Source organism: Acartia tonsa, chromosome 7 (genome assembly GCF_053477335.1).
Source record: "Acartia tonsa isolate MP-2025a chromosome 7, ASM5347733v1, whole genome shotgun sequence".
Taxonomy (NCBI): Eukaryota; Metazoa; Arthropoda; class Copepoda; order Calanoida; family Acartiidae; genus Acartia; species Acartia tonsa.
This window is the reverse complement of record NC_137266.1, coordinates 37,561,785-37,576,968: the sequence shown is the minus strand read 5'-3', so window position 1 is coordinate 37,576,968 and position 15,184 is coordinate 37,561,785. Positions and strand designations below refer to the sequence as shown.

Sequence of the window (15,184 nt, the reverse complement as noted above, 5' to 3'; positions counted from 1 at the left end):
TACCAGGATATGTTCAGTTCTCACAGGTCCTCGCCACAAAGAGACACTCTGGCAACATTGTATTTATTACCTGGATAAATTCAGTTCTCACAGGTCCTGGTTACAGAGAGACACACAGGCAACATTGTATTTATTACCTGGATACATTCAGTTCTGACAGGTCCTGGCCACAGAGAAATGCAGGCAACAATGTATCTATTACCTGGATATATTCAGTTCTCACAGGTCCTGGCCACAGAGAGATGCAGGCAACATTGTATTTCTTAAGTTCATGAGCACAATCAGCCGCCATCCTGTCACAAGCTGCCTACAATTTAAAAGAACGGTTACGTCAATAATATCTTTTGAAATTAATAGGGCGATTCTTTTCGCGTAATTTTGTAAAGGTGTGTTTTTTAGACTTGAAAACAGGAGTAAAACGCTAACAAAACTATTATTGACAAGAAACTTATTAGGTAACAAAGAAAGCATTAACTTTTAAGTTAAGTCCATGAAATATTTTCTAATAGTGGATATAGAATACGTGGATATTTTGAGAGATTCTCGCATACATTGAAAAATTTTCTTCCAACTAGCTAATATAAAGATTAGGGTTGGGCCGGATACTCTTTTGGTAGGATACCGGATAGTTTCAATATCCGGTATCTGGCCAACCCTAATAAAGGTACACCCCCCCCCCCATTCCACTCCCCCTAATAACTTTACCTCATCCTTCCCCTGACCATGAAGAAATATATTGACCTACAAACAACTTAGAAGACTAAAGGGTGTGCAAAAAAAAGCGGACATTTTTATTTTTTAAAATTGAAATTGCGCGGCTTGTGTTAATAGTAGAAAATTCTTATGCATATCGTTAGAACCTTTATGAACTCTAGTTTTTGGAAATATAGGAACGAATCCTGTGCTACGTATAGTTAGGGAGCTACGTGGTGAAATGTTCCTATTGCCTTAAAACTTAACTTGCGAGTAAACCAGAAAATTAAAAAAAATATTGAAAAAAAATAAACCTATTTTTAAAGCTTTTTAAATATTTGTATTTATTTGTCATATAAATCTTCTAATTGAATATGAAAAAATCTACGAATATTTGTATTAAAATCATTCTTTTACAATGGATCATTCAACAAGGTATCAAATAAAAGTTGAGATTGAAACTTTTATGAATAAGTACCCTGTAGCAAGCATAAGAGAGGTTAGACAAATTTTGAAAAGTGGATCTGCATCCCAGGTATGGAATAATCTTACAAGACAAACAAGACCTCCTTTCCTGGTGAGAAATTACACTAAATGCCAAGAAACAGGTTCGTCGTTAAAGCATAGAGGATTTAATGGGCGGAAGAAAACACCATAGAGTGTACAGAAAAGAGTGAAAAAAATGTTATTGAATAAAAAAACACCTGGATTAAGAAAAGTTGCTGCTACTACAGGTGTTTGTGTTTCTACTGCTAGAAATATTCTAAAATCATCGAAGGCTAAACCGTACCACAAATATAATATTGTTGTTAGTTTGTTAATAAATTAGTTAATTTTATAATTTTTCTTGAATACATTGTTTAAAAATAAAAAATAAACTTGTTTTGCAATTTTTTTATTTAATCTTTTTATACTTTGATATTTGATAATTTACTCGCAAGTTAAGTTTTAAGGCAATAGGAACATTTCACCACGTAGCTCCCTAACTATACGTAGCACAGGATTCGTTCTTATATTTCCAAAAACTAGAGTTCATAACGGTTCTAACGTCATATGCATAAGAATTGTCTACTATTAACACAAGCCGCGCAATTTCAATTTTAAAAATGTCCGCATTTTTTTGCACACCCTTTATAATAGCAAACTAAATTGACGAGAAGAATTTCCCTTACACAATATCCACTTATTGTTTATCCATTAGCCATTGTTTAATTATTACCTTTCCAATGCCATATGCACAATTGAATAGATACTTAAGTCCTCCAAAGGAGGAAATATTGATGATAACACCGCTTTTTTGTTCGACCATAATCTTGCTCGCCAGCGTGGTACAGATATAATGATTCCTCAGACCCACGCCGTTTATTGTATCCCAGGTATTGATAGGATCAGTTTCCCAAAATTTCTTTCCTACAACAATAAAAAATATAAATTTTCTGTCTTTTTGTTTATTGATACACAACGTGTGCACAAAATCTAAGTGTCTTCCTATTAAAAGTAAATCAAGAGAGGGGGAAGGGGTTAAATAACTTTATGTCCCCATCCACTGGGCCCTAAGCAGAATTAAAATTGTGTCGTTGAATATCAGCCAATAGCGTCGCAAATATTATTAAAGCAAAGTCGCTAAGAGAACAGAGATCAATATGCTAGCAGACGAAAAAGGTCTCCTACACTGGTGTGGTCAGAGTTATACATCTAGGTAAACTAAATACATTTATTTTATAACTTTAAAAAAAGGGATGGCATTTATTTCGAATTAATCCGCCAATTTTTAAACCAAAAATCCATGAAAATTTGGTTATTTAACTGGGACTAACCCGGAATCCGCAACAGTTTTGCATGAATCTAACCAGAATACCACCAGATTTCGTCCCTTGGATTTCCTTTCCTGAGATTGGTTTTTGATTCGAGTTTAATTCTCTTTCTTTGAAAGCTCTTAAATCTATTAAACCATCCATGAATTGAATACCTGTATTTGTAAAAATATGATTAACACCGGCATAGGCATTGTTAACCAACACATCCAATTTTCCACTTTGTTCATTCTTTATCCGATCAAACAAACCAAGCACGTCTAAATAAAGAAATTTATTTGAAAACACTATTTATTTTACAAAACTAGATGCTTCTTGATAGGTGACTAACAAATGTAGAGCAGCAATATGAATATATTCTGACGTATAAAAACATGACTAACCAAAATCATTAAAAAAATTAACCTACAGAAGTTTATTATTTGTCCTGTTATGGGTTTAAAATCCAAATGAAATTGATAAATTCCATATTTGCTGTTTTAATATATTCAGGTGATTGTTATGTAGTTAATATAAACTAGCGTCTAGGGACTCCACATACATTCATAGGGCAGACAATAAAGGACCTTAATGGTTACCTAATATTTAGAAAAAGCAGTAAATTGGAAGATATTAAAAAAAACACCCACTGCACCTGTATCATTAGCATGGTCCATTATAACAGGAACAGCTTTTCCACCTCTGTTCACAATTTCGGCGGCACAATCCTTCAAATTGCTCTCGGTTCTAAAATAAATTTCTGGTTTAATTATCCATGGTTATTAGTACAGCTACTCTATATTTAATGCATTTCGGTCAGAGATGATAAAAAAACAGGTTTTTTTACAAACAATTTTTTTTGTTTAAACCTGTTTTTTTTTGATAAAATTTTTTTTTGTTTTTTTTAATAATATCCAAATTATAGGCCTGCCCTCCCCCCTTTTTTACCCCTCTCCCTTCTTCTCACCCCCCAAATGGGGGGTGCCCAAATCTGCCCAAAAGGACCCAAAAAAAGCCATCCCAAAACCGCCCGACCGATTTGACAACCCTGACTGATACGGTAATTTAGGTTTTTGACAGTTATTTACTGTATTGTTTACGTTATGAAAAGTCAAAAGATATAACTGGAAAGATAGGCCTTTGTATAAATATTTTTTAAAAAAACCATCCCAACCTTGGTGTTTTTGGTTTTTTAAGTGGTTTTTTTATGCCATCTCAGATTTCGGTACGTATGTCATTGTCCATCCTACCCAATACAGCTATTGCAAATCTAAGTACCTTTACATTTAATTTATTGAAAAAACCTGGTAGTCATTGACAAAAAAAGCGAGCCCAGATATTCCATCCTGGGAGGGAGGGCACATTGGGATGATTATTACACTAGTCCCCATAGTTTTATAATAGTTATTTTAATCTGTGACTAAAAAAATTGGGGACTTACATTGAATTTTAATTGGTTGGTTCATTTATTTATGCGTTCAAACGTATAAACCACAAATTGTTCTATAGAAAGGGTAATTTTGTGTATCATAATGTGGATGTACATTAATTTAACGGCCATTGACATATCCCTTAAAGTCCCAGCATTCCATGATAAAAATTCTAGTGTACCTGCCTGTGATATACACAGTGGCTCCTGCCCCACCCAACTGTAAAGCTATCCCCCGACCAATGCCTCTAGCCGCGCCCGTCACCAAACATATTTTACCCTGTAGCCAAAAGAAATTCTAGCTTATGAAATAGTACGACTAGAAACTATTTTGGATTGATATTTATCGCATCGTATTATAGACAGCTTTCCACGGAAAAATTATAAGATCAAAACCAGTTTTGATCGCTCCGAGGGGTCCAAGCTAAATAAACTGGTATCAATTTAATGATTTTAATTTTAACAATCGTGGGAAATTGTATATAAGTGATGCTATACATGATCTTTTAGCGTTAATAAGAACCTTTTCTAATCCAGCAAATATTATTCGGTTTCGAAGTCACACTGGAATACAACGGTATTCATATGAATTTATTGTTACGAAAATATAGATTGACTAACAAAAAGTTTTCTTTATTGTCTTAAGCTAGAATATCTTTCCTGAAGGTTGGGCATTTTGCTAGATACACTTATTCTGAAATTATAATCTGGATGAATAATGTAGACAATTTTGGGGGATAATTTTTATACCTTTTCTTTAGAAGATTTTTGTTTCCAATTTTGGAAGATTTTTAAATGTACAAAACATTATTGATTTTTTTCTGAAATTCTTTAAAAAAGAAAAGGTACCAATTGGAATATTTTTTTTTTATAGACTAAGCTTTAATTATGAACTAGAAGTTTAAATAATATTTTGACTATGTTATAATAAACACTTAATTAGTAATTTTTATTAGTGTTATGTTTAAGTTCATAAATTGAAGCTTATTTAAACAGACATACAGTGGACATTACTAAAACAAATAAAATTACCAAAATATTTAAAAAGCAAATATTTATCTATTTCGGAAACCTTAGAACGACACAAAAAACTTCGCAAACACTAAAACTTCCCCAAAACAGAAACTTAAAAAAAAAAGAATATCCAAAACTTTTAAACGTTCAAAACTTGATAAATTCTTTGAGCAATAAAAATAAAAGATTTGGCTGTAAACTCAAGTCCAACATAATATCTGTTTATTATTAAATAATATATATTTATCAATTATATATTAGGTAGACCATAGCTAAGGAAATCAAGTAAAAAACTTGATTTTTTTATAATAAGGACAGGAACTTAAATTTTTTTTAATAAAATAAAAAACAGTAGAAAAACAATTTTTGTTTCCTAAATGTTAGATTTAAAGTGTAATTTACTACTATTTATTTATAAAAAAAACTAAGCTCCTGTCCCCATAAAAAAAATAATTTGATCACAATACAAGAAGATAATGAGATATAGATGATGGATAAACCTAAACAACTGGTTTATTAACAACAATGAGCAGCAAATGCTGGGATTCAAACCTGTTTGTCATATTCTAACCCTTCAATCAAAATAAACGTTGGACTAGTTTGGTTTCCGTTTAATTTAAAATTTTAGATCAAAAAAGTATTTTTTGTTGATGTAAATTATCTAATATAAATGTTTTCTATATGAAATTTTGAACATGATCTTGTTTTTTGAGGAAGAACGCCCAGAATGCTGCAAGGCCCAAACCGGTTCCTGAATTGAATAACAACTATAATATTTTTTGTTTTGTTTTAAAGGTTAGGTAATAAATATCAGGGCTTAGGGAGCTGTATACTAACTTGAATCCTAAATTGAACAAAAAATTGGAAAAGTAACGGCTGGCGGCTCAGCCGTTTAGCCGTTTTTTTGCCTATTTTCAAGGTAAATTCATCATCAATTACGTAGGAATCAACTTTTTAAAACATATTTTTGGTTTAATTCCTGTTGAATGATAGTAATAACCATTTTTAAAACTTGTAGTACCAACAGCTACCGTCTAAAACCGTTTGATAGCGTTTTGGAGTGGGAAAGAGTATCATGTGGAGATAGGTTTCGTGACTAATTTGCAATATAGATATCCAAAAAATGACAAAACGGCTGAGCCGCCAGCCGCTACTTTTCCAACTTTTTAATTTTGTTCGATTTAGGGAAAATAGACCAACCAAGGATTACTCATGCAAAAGTTCTGATCGAAATTCGAATTCTAAGTGCCATTTAATCACTGATTACGAGATGGTTGCATTAAACCCCCCCTCTTTTTAAAAATATTAGGTGCATTGGCACGGCTCCCCTCTGTGATTTTTTTTCATTTTGGGGTTTCCTATACCTTTAATGTTTTAACGGTAGTTACAAGTACCACATTCAAAATAATATAAAAAAAAATCATTCAAGAAGACCCAATCTAGTGTATACATATCAGTAGGACATATTGTGTATATCTTATATGACCAAACATATCTTAGGACCATTGTTTTACGATCTAAAAGCCGCTTAATCCTTTAATTTTCTGTTTATAGTTGTCATTCCTGTGCCCAAAAGAGCTTTTCTAGCGCCCGCTGTTGACTTGAAGAGGGCCCCGGTAAAAGCTCCGCTCACCATTGACTTGGCTTCTGTATCTTCCTCGCAAACTAAACAGATAATGGATATTTAATATTAAACAGAAAGTGATCACTTTACCCCCCCCCCCAATACTTTTTAATATGAGGGTGGTTTTGTGATTGTCTATTTATGCCTTTTTATTAGTCCCCAAAGCTGTATAATAATGTTATCTTATTGGTTGGCTTAACATCTTTTAGAATTTTATTGAATTTCGATTGGTTGGTTCGTTAAGTGTATAAACGTTTCAACTACTAATAGTAACCTACATATTTGGTACTTTTGTGTATTATCATTGGGGATGTACATTAATTTAACGGCAATTATCTTATCCCTTGAGATTCCTGGTTAAAATGTTGCACCTGTTTTAGTGAGAAAGAAATGTGTGAGTGAGTAAACGACAGCAATGGAACCCAAGGCATTCCCAACACTAGAGGATCCTTTCACACAGTAATTCAAAATCTGCGTTCTTCGCATTTTTCCTAAATAAAATTATGGTTATAGATTAAATAAACTTTATCATACCTAAGCCTTAAAAGTATGTTAATCTGTAATAACTGTACTTACATTCTTATCTATCTATATATCTATCAATCAATCTAAATGTCTATATGACTATCTATCCATCTACCTGTAAAATCGCTCTTGGCAGTTTTTCTAATTCCTTAATATTTTAAATAAGTACTTACATTCCTATCTATCTATTTGTATGTTTATTTATCAATATATCCAACTGTCTAGTTGACTACCTATCTATTTACCTGAAAATGTTTTTTGGCAGTTTGTCTTATTCTATAATATTTTAAATCAGTACTTACATTCCTATTTATCTATTTGTACGTGCGGGCACATTTTATACTCCCCATGCGCCCGTTGTTTTTAGATTACAACACCCCTTTCAAGTTTCACAGGGTTTTATATTGGCCCAGTAACCCTTGCCAATGTGTAGTAATGTGAAAATCTTAAAAAGCTTACAAATCGACCCGCTCTACTGTATAGTTGACTATCTATCTAACTACCAATAAAATTAACTCTTGGCAAATGTCTAATTCCATCATATTTTAAATAAGTACTAACAATTTACAAACCTATATAACTATTCATCTATCTATTTAAATGTTAATCTATCTATAAATCAAACTAAACTATCCAACTGTAAAGTTGACTATCTATCTATTATACCTGTAAAGTCGCTCTTGGCAGTTTGTCTAATTCCATCATATTTTAAATCATTACATACATTCCTATTTAACTATGCATATATCTTAATGTGTATGTTTATTTATCTATCTATCAATTATTCAGCTGTCTAATTAACTATCCATCTTTTTACCTGTAAAATCCCTCTTGGCAGTTAACTATTCATCTATCTATTTAAATGTTCATCTATTATAATTTATCTCTCTATCAAACTTTATTATCCAACTGTATCGTTGACTATCTATCTATTATACCTGTAAAGTCGCTCTTGGCAGTTTGTCTAATTCCATCATAAATTCCATAGGTACCACCTAGACCTGCTCCAATACAGACTGATGTTCCGATAGCTGTGAAAGATTTCTCCATCTACAAAGGAATAATAGGTAAATTGGAGGCAGTTATAAAGAAAATTTCATGATATTAGCTGTTTTAAGGGGAAGCATTAGTAAATACTAAGGTTTCCACCTACAACAGCTAAACTCAGAAAATATTTGTTTCCAATAATTTAATGATTTTTACAACTCGGGTATTTGTGATTAATATCCTAGTATTTTTTATTAATTATAACTCTGTGAAATACTTACCCCTCCACGTTTAGTTTCTTGATCAAAAAGATATTCTGGCGAAGATTGGAGATAGTTTGTGTCGATATTTAGGTATGGTGATAATCCCTGGAAAAATAACGTTCGTCAGTTATTTAAAAGTAACGACTGTGCCCCCCTAAAGGCCTCTAGGGGCACTTTAGGTGGTGGGAGGGGGGAATCAACCTACCTAATCCTATTTTTTTTTTTGTGGGGGGGGGATTTTTTCTAGTGGCGATGATTTAACTAAAATAAATATAAATCTTTCCAGTACGTGCCTACTAGAAGTTACATTGTAAAGGAGGGAGGACTAAATCGGTTTAGTGGTTATCAAGATCGTTTGGTACAAACAGACAAGACTCGAATACATCCTGATAGTTTTAATAAAAGAAAAAAGCTGCGGGGCTATTATGGTGTATAGTTAAGTGAAACATTGTCAAAGGTCTCCATTCGAAAATATTGTAATTTCAAAAATAGTTATTTTGATTGGAAGGCCTTCTTCTAACTGAAATACACCCTTCTAACGACAAGTACATGCATTATTTACTAACTGACCAACAAAAAATCCATTAGGTAAGTGTAGCTTTGTAGACAAATATAGAATCTGTACCTGTAAATTTGACTGTCTAGGGGCGCCTAAACCGCCCAGTCCACCAAACAGACTTCCCGCATTTCCTTCATTGTTTTCCATCATTGTATCAGTATCTTTATCTGTAACACACATTATTTTATATAAGGATGTTCCTGTTCACAGATCACCGGAAGGCGAAAGTAGTTTTAGAATTTACATTTTCCCGCATTTTCTCCCAACAAGGGACGGTTCGGATTTCGTTTTCTAAATTTTTCATTAGACTAGATAGGTATGTAAGAATCATAATCTAAAATAATCCCAGATAGCCCGTTTCCAGGGGTGTATATTCTGCATAAGATTTATTTTTTTTCCCCGGCTACAAATTTTTTTATTTTTTTTCCCCCCTTGTTTTTTCTCTTCAAGTAGGGGGAAAATGAAAAAATATTTAAAGAACTCTATATTTTATTTATTTTATCCCACATACCACACATTTTTTTAGTTTTTTTCTCCAAAGAGGGGGGGGAAATGGAAAAAATGTTTTCAGTTTTCTTAATTTTTATATTTTTTTTCCCTCCAACCACTTATTTTTTATTTTTTTTCCCCCCCCCTTAGCCGGGGATCCCATGCAGAATATACACCCCTGCCCGTTTCAAAAACTGCTTTTACCTTCCGGCGAACAGTGCAAAACCTATGAAATTATAATTGACATCCAACAATTTATAAGACAGGACAGACTAATATTCTTGTTAAAAAATGGCAAATACGTAAAATGAAACATTTATCTTAAAAAGACCCATTTAAAAATTTTGACTTAGGGTATAAGATTAGTTATTTGTCGCATCGAATTAAAGACAGCTTTCCGCGGATATTAAAATAATAAATTATAAGATTAAAACCAGTTTTCATTTTAATTCTGGTGGAATGGTGGTGACATATTTGGAAAATTGTCTGTAATACGATGCTATGCATTATTTTTAAGTATGGCTAGGAACCCGTTCTAATCCAGCTGATATTAATCGGTTTCGAAGCCATACTAAAAAATGTTAACAAGTATTTGTCTGTCCTGTTTTACTGTTTTCTTACAAACTTTCCTTCCCTGGGTGAAACAAAAACCATGTAAATAACGCTAACACTAACTAAAAAAATTTAATAAAATTTACAAAAAATGTGATTGGTGACAAAAATACAATTGTATCAAATAAGAAAATATATCAATAAAAAATGCTTTGTAAAAATACAACAATAAAAAATACAATTTCAAGATCTTTCTGTAAAAATAAAAAATAAAATGCAAAGTGAAATCAAAAAGTGTAAATAAATAAATAAACAAACAGATATAAAAACAGGAGTGTATTTTCTGCACAAGATTAAATTTTTCCTCCTGCGAAAAATTTAATTTAATCCCCCTAGTTATTATTAAATTTCTCATCATTTTAGACGATTTTGTCTCTGTAGATAAAAGGACAAGTAGCTTTTTGCTGATTTTTCAAATATTTCACAGAACCTTTGGTATTTTTTGGTCCAATTTTCTAAATTATTTCTTGATAATAGTATCAGCTGATGTTTTCGTTACAATTTTATTTTTTTTTCATTCTCCCCCCCCTAGACAGGAACCCATGCAGAACATACACCCCTGTATAATAAATAAATCGAAAATACAAGAAGAAATTAATTATGAATATCACAACATTTCATCACAATTAAAACTTTATAATGGCTATAACTAAGCAGGATACAGACCAATGTTATGCAATTCATCTGAAAATGAACCATATCCTTACATAAAAGTAACAGAATACCTACCTATAAAAATCTGTTCAGCATTTTTTTCCAATGAACAAAATATTTAGGTAAGTACCTAGTAACTAAAAAAAATATGAAAATAGTTGACACGTAAAACCAAATTCTTAATTTGACCCAGACTTATGCTAAATTATAGTAAATCTTCTTGTCTACAAATATCCCCAAAATCAACTGAACTTTTGACCTTTTTCTCAAGTTTAATAGGTAAAAATTGGACTTTTATGTTACAATATTGTGATTTTTCTAATAAAAATAAATAATACAATCCATTAATGTATACAAATCAATAACAAACACCTGAACACAGATTTTTAATCCAGTTTATCTGCAATTTTCCATGCGCCGACGGCATACCGCAGCCACAGCAGAAAAATATCTCTAAACATTTGTATGGCTGCCAGAACAGGATTCAACTTGGAGCCGTCGATTTCTGTCCACTTGACAGCCACCTCGCTCACCGGTATGTCCACCATTTCGGCGATTTTCAGCATCTCCACGTCAAACGCCCAACGTTCAATGTGGATTGATTTGAAGATCAAGGCGGCTGATTGCCGTGTTAATAATTTAAAGCCGCATTGGGTATCTCTGAGTGCAATTAATAGTTGTATTTAAGTTTCGAAGATTATTAGAGGATTATCTTGATAATGTCGGTAAATATTTAAGTTTTTATTTTGTAATTTGTGATTTATTTGCTAAAAGATAAAGATAGGGTAACTACGCGTTGGTATTATTTAAAAAAAATTAAATAAATAAATAATCAGATCTTTATTTGCTTGTAGCAGCTTTGTTTTGCCTCACTAAAATCAGTGAGGCTCGCTAAAAATTTAGAGAGGATAAATTTGCCTCACTAAAATTTTAGTGGGTCAAACTGATTTTAGTGAGGCAAAAGTTTTTTGAAGAATTTACCTCTGGTCTTTAACATAACTAATCTTCCACGAAACCATTAAATAAAACTAACTATCTAAGAGATCTTACTAGACAATGTAAAACACTAAGCTACTTAAGTCAATAGGAAAAAGCAATATATATTTATAAATACAAAAATGCCTGATATTTTTGACAGCAAACAGCCAGACACACAAATGAAAGCCATACATAAGGATTGTGCGGAAAAGGGAACGGGATGCAATACTTTCATCCTAGAAAAAAACATAACATTATTTACATTGTGATATCTAGATTTCCCTCACGTTTTTTTTTGTTAGTTAATTTATTTCTTGTTGATAAGAAACAGTTTCAAGTTGTGAAGGAAAGATTTTTAACATTAGACAAAGACTATTATTGCCTGTAGTTGGGCATTTTCTAAACTTGAAAGCTATATAACTGAAGTTTGAGTCTTTAAACTTGTGACAAGAATGAAGAGAAAAAAATGATTTGTCTTCAACTATTCCGTACGTCAAAGTTTTAGTAGGTATATTTTTATTTTTACTTCATGGATAACAAACATAGCATGCTTTTAAAGTAAAACATAACACTTACTAACCTGTAAATGAGCTCTGGACCCGCAAACCAGCCCCTGCCCATTTCTCTCAACCTTCCCCAATTCTTTCTCCATCTTTAACAACTCAGAAAATGTGGTTGCGCCATCCGCATCCGCGAACAGTAAGTTTTTGCCGCGTGCCCGCAACATTCCCATGCGGACGGCTCCGCCTTTTCCGCGGTTAACCGCACATGTTAGCACACGGAATTTGTCGGATGAAAGACCATAGGATTTGGCAAAGTTTTGTGCTATCTGACTTGTATTGTCCTAAAATAAGTTACATTTTTAAAATCTGATTTAAGAAAAAATTAAATAGTAAATTATAGAATATCTAGGTATTGATTGTACGCAAAAGGAGATTTTAAGTGTTAAGATTTAAAAGATTGTACTACGATTGTTGAATGTTTAACAAAAAATTAATATATTTATGGAGTAACAGTGCTACTATAAAAGACCAGTACACTGTACCAGTGTACCACAAGTGGCTATGCCCACCCATGGGAGAAATGAGGCAGAAAAATAGCCTACACCCATTCAAAGATTTTAATTTAGAAATAAAATAACCTGAAACCATCCTAAATACTATGTGAATCCTTTCTAAAATGGGAAACTCAACCTATTCAAAGGATAAAAATATCTTGACGGACTAACAAAAAATCTTACTAGGTATGTACTATAAATATTAGGATAAAATGCTAATACCTTAGAACCATCATCTACGACAATAATTTCATACGTGGATTTTCTTCCCTCTAAAAACTGAACACTTTCTTTCAGCATAACTGGCAACCTATCTTTTTCATTGTATGCTAAAATTTGACAGAGATATAATAATGTTTGAAGTGAAAAAGGAGTAGGGTGCCTTTTATATGAAACATACCTAAGTAAAAACTTTTACAATCTGTTGATATTGAAATATCGATCTGTAATTTGATTTATTGATTTTATCATCATTATCCTTCTTTAAAAGTAACAGAATATTTGTCTGCTCTGTCTGTAATAAATGATCTCTAAAACACCAGAACCAATATGGTTCTCCTTTAGTGTAGCTTTACATAGGTGCTGGGAAGGTCTTAACTGTTTTAGGGGACGGGTACCACCTTTACTTTTAAAACTTAAAATGAAGAAGAGGGTTCAACTCCCCGCCCCCCCCCCCCCTCCATTTTAAGGGCCCCTAGAGAACTCTAGTGACGTAGCCGATAGTAGTAAAATAATGCAATATTGATATATCTTTATCCCTGGTATAATTACAGAAAGATCAAGGCTCCACGGTGAATCTATACTGGGAAACAAACCTTCTTTACCATTATAATACTTTTCCTGTTATTTTAAACATGTTAAAGATTGTAACTTATTTAAGAATTCCCTCATAATACATAGCGATGCCATTTAGCATACCATAAACCCGACTTTTTTATGTAACCCTTCGTCTTTTTATCTCTGTTATAAATGTTAACTTGTTACTCCAATGTGTAAAAAAAATTAGTTATATTTCTTAAGTTTATTATTAGCTGAATCTTAAAGGATAAGTCATTGAACGTTACATTGATCTACATCTTTTCTATAACATTGGTTAAAAAGATAGGACACTGCTAGTTAAAACCAACCAAATAAGATTTAATAAAAGCACCCCTGTATTGAATCCAACGATTGAGAGAACTTGTCTGTAAATCTTTGGATACCATTATACATTACAATTACATAACATGTATATTCCTGGGTATGTGTAATGATATCAGGATACGGATGTGTAGTGATTCTCACTGCTAGGCTGCAGAGTATAAACACAACAAATATAAATATTATAATATATTGTACAAGTTCTAGCATACAGCATGGCGACTCCATAATGTTGATGTAAGCTTTTATTCGCTTACTTCTTCAGTTATTATATTTTTTTTTTCTGAAAAAGTATATACAATTAGTAAGTTAATTAGCGTAGAAACGACAGAACACTTTTAAAAATAAACACAATAAAGGGATAGTTGCACGAAATGCATTTAAATCGAATTTAGTGACCCTCATATTTTTTTCTAGCTGTTTAATGGTTTAAACTGTATTTAAATATTTAAAAGAATTTTAATTTTCTACCACGTAGTTTTAAAGATATTAAAACTAAAATAGTGACTTTTACCTACACTAATAAGACATTTTTGGACGTAACTCATAAATTGCCTGGTAAAAGTTTAAAATACCTTTATTGCTAACCTATATTTATAACATATTCTACAAAAACTTTTAAAGGTTCAATTCTACAAGTACGTACCCCCAACTTGTTAAATGCACTTCGTGCAAGTATCCCTTTGCATATATGAAATGTATACCTAGGTATTGGATGCCACATTCACTATTAAAAACAAAAATAATACAAAATATAAATGAAAGTGCTAGATAAACTTCTATGTTCTAAAGTATCTTGATGTAGTTAAACCAACAAGAAAAATAATAATAAACTGTAATACAGGATTAAATCAAACAAATTGTATACCAAGACAAGATTCTATTCAAAAGTTAAGTCCCAGTTTATAAGTGTAGTGAATATTAGTAGTGAATAAAGTAAACTGTAGACTAGAGACAAATATCATTAATTAACGATTAAGGACTCATTTAAATGAAAAAAATGCTCATAAATGTTTATAGTAATCTATAAATATATAGTTGTACGTTTAGGAAAAAGTTAATTACGTGATTTTCAACCTATTTCATCACCAGTAACTTTTTAAGTTTATTGTAAATATTAAAATCACTTCTAGTAAACGATACAAAAAAAAATTGCTTGAATTTCAAAAGATAAAATATTATAATAAACAAGTTTAATACAAATTCTTTATACAAAATTAATAAAACATTAATAAAATTTACACAAATTAAATAACATAACTTATTCATTTAATATTATTTAACTTTTTTAATGATTATTTTTGCTTTTTTTCATAAATTTGACGTAATTTTTATTGACGAAGGAGCATGGAGGCGATACAGTTACC

At 31.7% G+C, this 15,184-nt stretch overlaps 3 protein-coding genes across 17 annotated transcripts in view; all 3 read right to left on the bottom strand.

Annotated features, from left to right (window-relative positions):
• LOC145323700 (dehydrogenase/reductase SDR family member 1-like) overlaps window positions 1-4,684 on the bottom strand; it is an 8,796-nt gene extending 4,112 nt beyond the window's left edge. For 3 of the 4 annotated variants that reach the window (XR_013881064.1, XR_013881065.1, XM_080166161.1), the window contains exons 1-6: window positions 4,579-4,684; window positions 4,098-4,198; window positions 3,142-3,233; window positions 2,663-2,767; window positions 1,913-2,103; window positions 203-307 (exon numbers count right to left, since the gene is read on the bottom strand). Coding sequence is in view for 2 of the 4 variants with exons in the window: in XM_080166161.1 (XP_080022287.1) it covers window positions 203-307; window positions 1,913-2,103; window positions 2,663-2,767; window positions 3,142-3,233; window positions 4,098-4,198; window positions 4,579-4,590 (606 nt within the window). In the remaining 2 variants the exon portion in view is untranslated. Of the gene's footprint in view, window positions 1-202; window positions 308-1,912; window positions 2,104-2,662; window positions 2,768-3,141; window positions 3,234-4,097; window positions 4,202-4,578 lie in introns of those variants that run through there. The other variant, XM_080166162.1, reaches the window with a different exon arrangement.
• Tim23 (translocase of inner mitochondrial membrane 23) lies at window positions 4,608-9,068 on the bottom strand. Its single transcript, XM_080166163.1, has 6 exons — window positions 8,954-9,068; window positions 8,347-8,433; window positions 8,017-8,128; window positions 6,925-7,044; window positions 6,496-6,594; window positions 4,608-5,683 (listed from the first exon to the last, which is right to left on the bottom strand). Exons 1-6 carry the CDS (start codon window positions 9,065-9,067, stop codon window positions 5,607-5,609), a joined length of 609 nt encoding a protein of 202 aa, XP_080022289.1. The 5' UTR covers window position 9,068; the 3' UTR covers window positions 4,608-5,606.
• wol (Dolichyl-phosphate beta-glucosyltransferase wollknaeuel) lies at window positions 9,050-15,184 on the bottom strand. 12 transcript variants are annotated; one of them, XR_013881056.1, is made up of 7 exons: window positions 13,918-15,184; window positions 13,438-13,521; window positions 12,900-13,008; window positions 12,201-12,464; window positions 11,765-11,856; window positions 10,902-11,302; window positions 9,050-10,713 (listed from the first exon to the last, which is right to left on the bottom strand). XR_013881056.1 is itself a non-coding variant. In XM_080166157.1 (7 exons), exons 1-6 carry the CDS (start codon window positions 14,043-14,045, stop codon window positions 11,029-11,031), a joined length of 951 nt encoding a protein of 316 aa, XP_080022283.1. In that variant the 5' UTR covers window positions 14,046-15,184; the 3' UTR covers window positions 9,050-10,713; window positions 11,015-11,028. The 12 variants fall into 12 exon arrangements, 4 of the variants coding, with proteins under 4 accessions (XP_080022283.1, XP_080022284.1, XP_080022285.1 ...); XR_013881057.1 differs by having other exon boundaries at window positions 9,050-10,690; XR_013881058.1 differs by having other exon boundaries at window positions 9,050-10,637.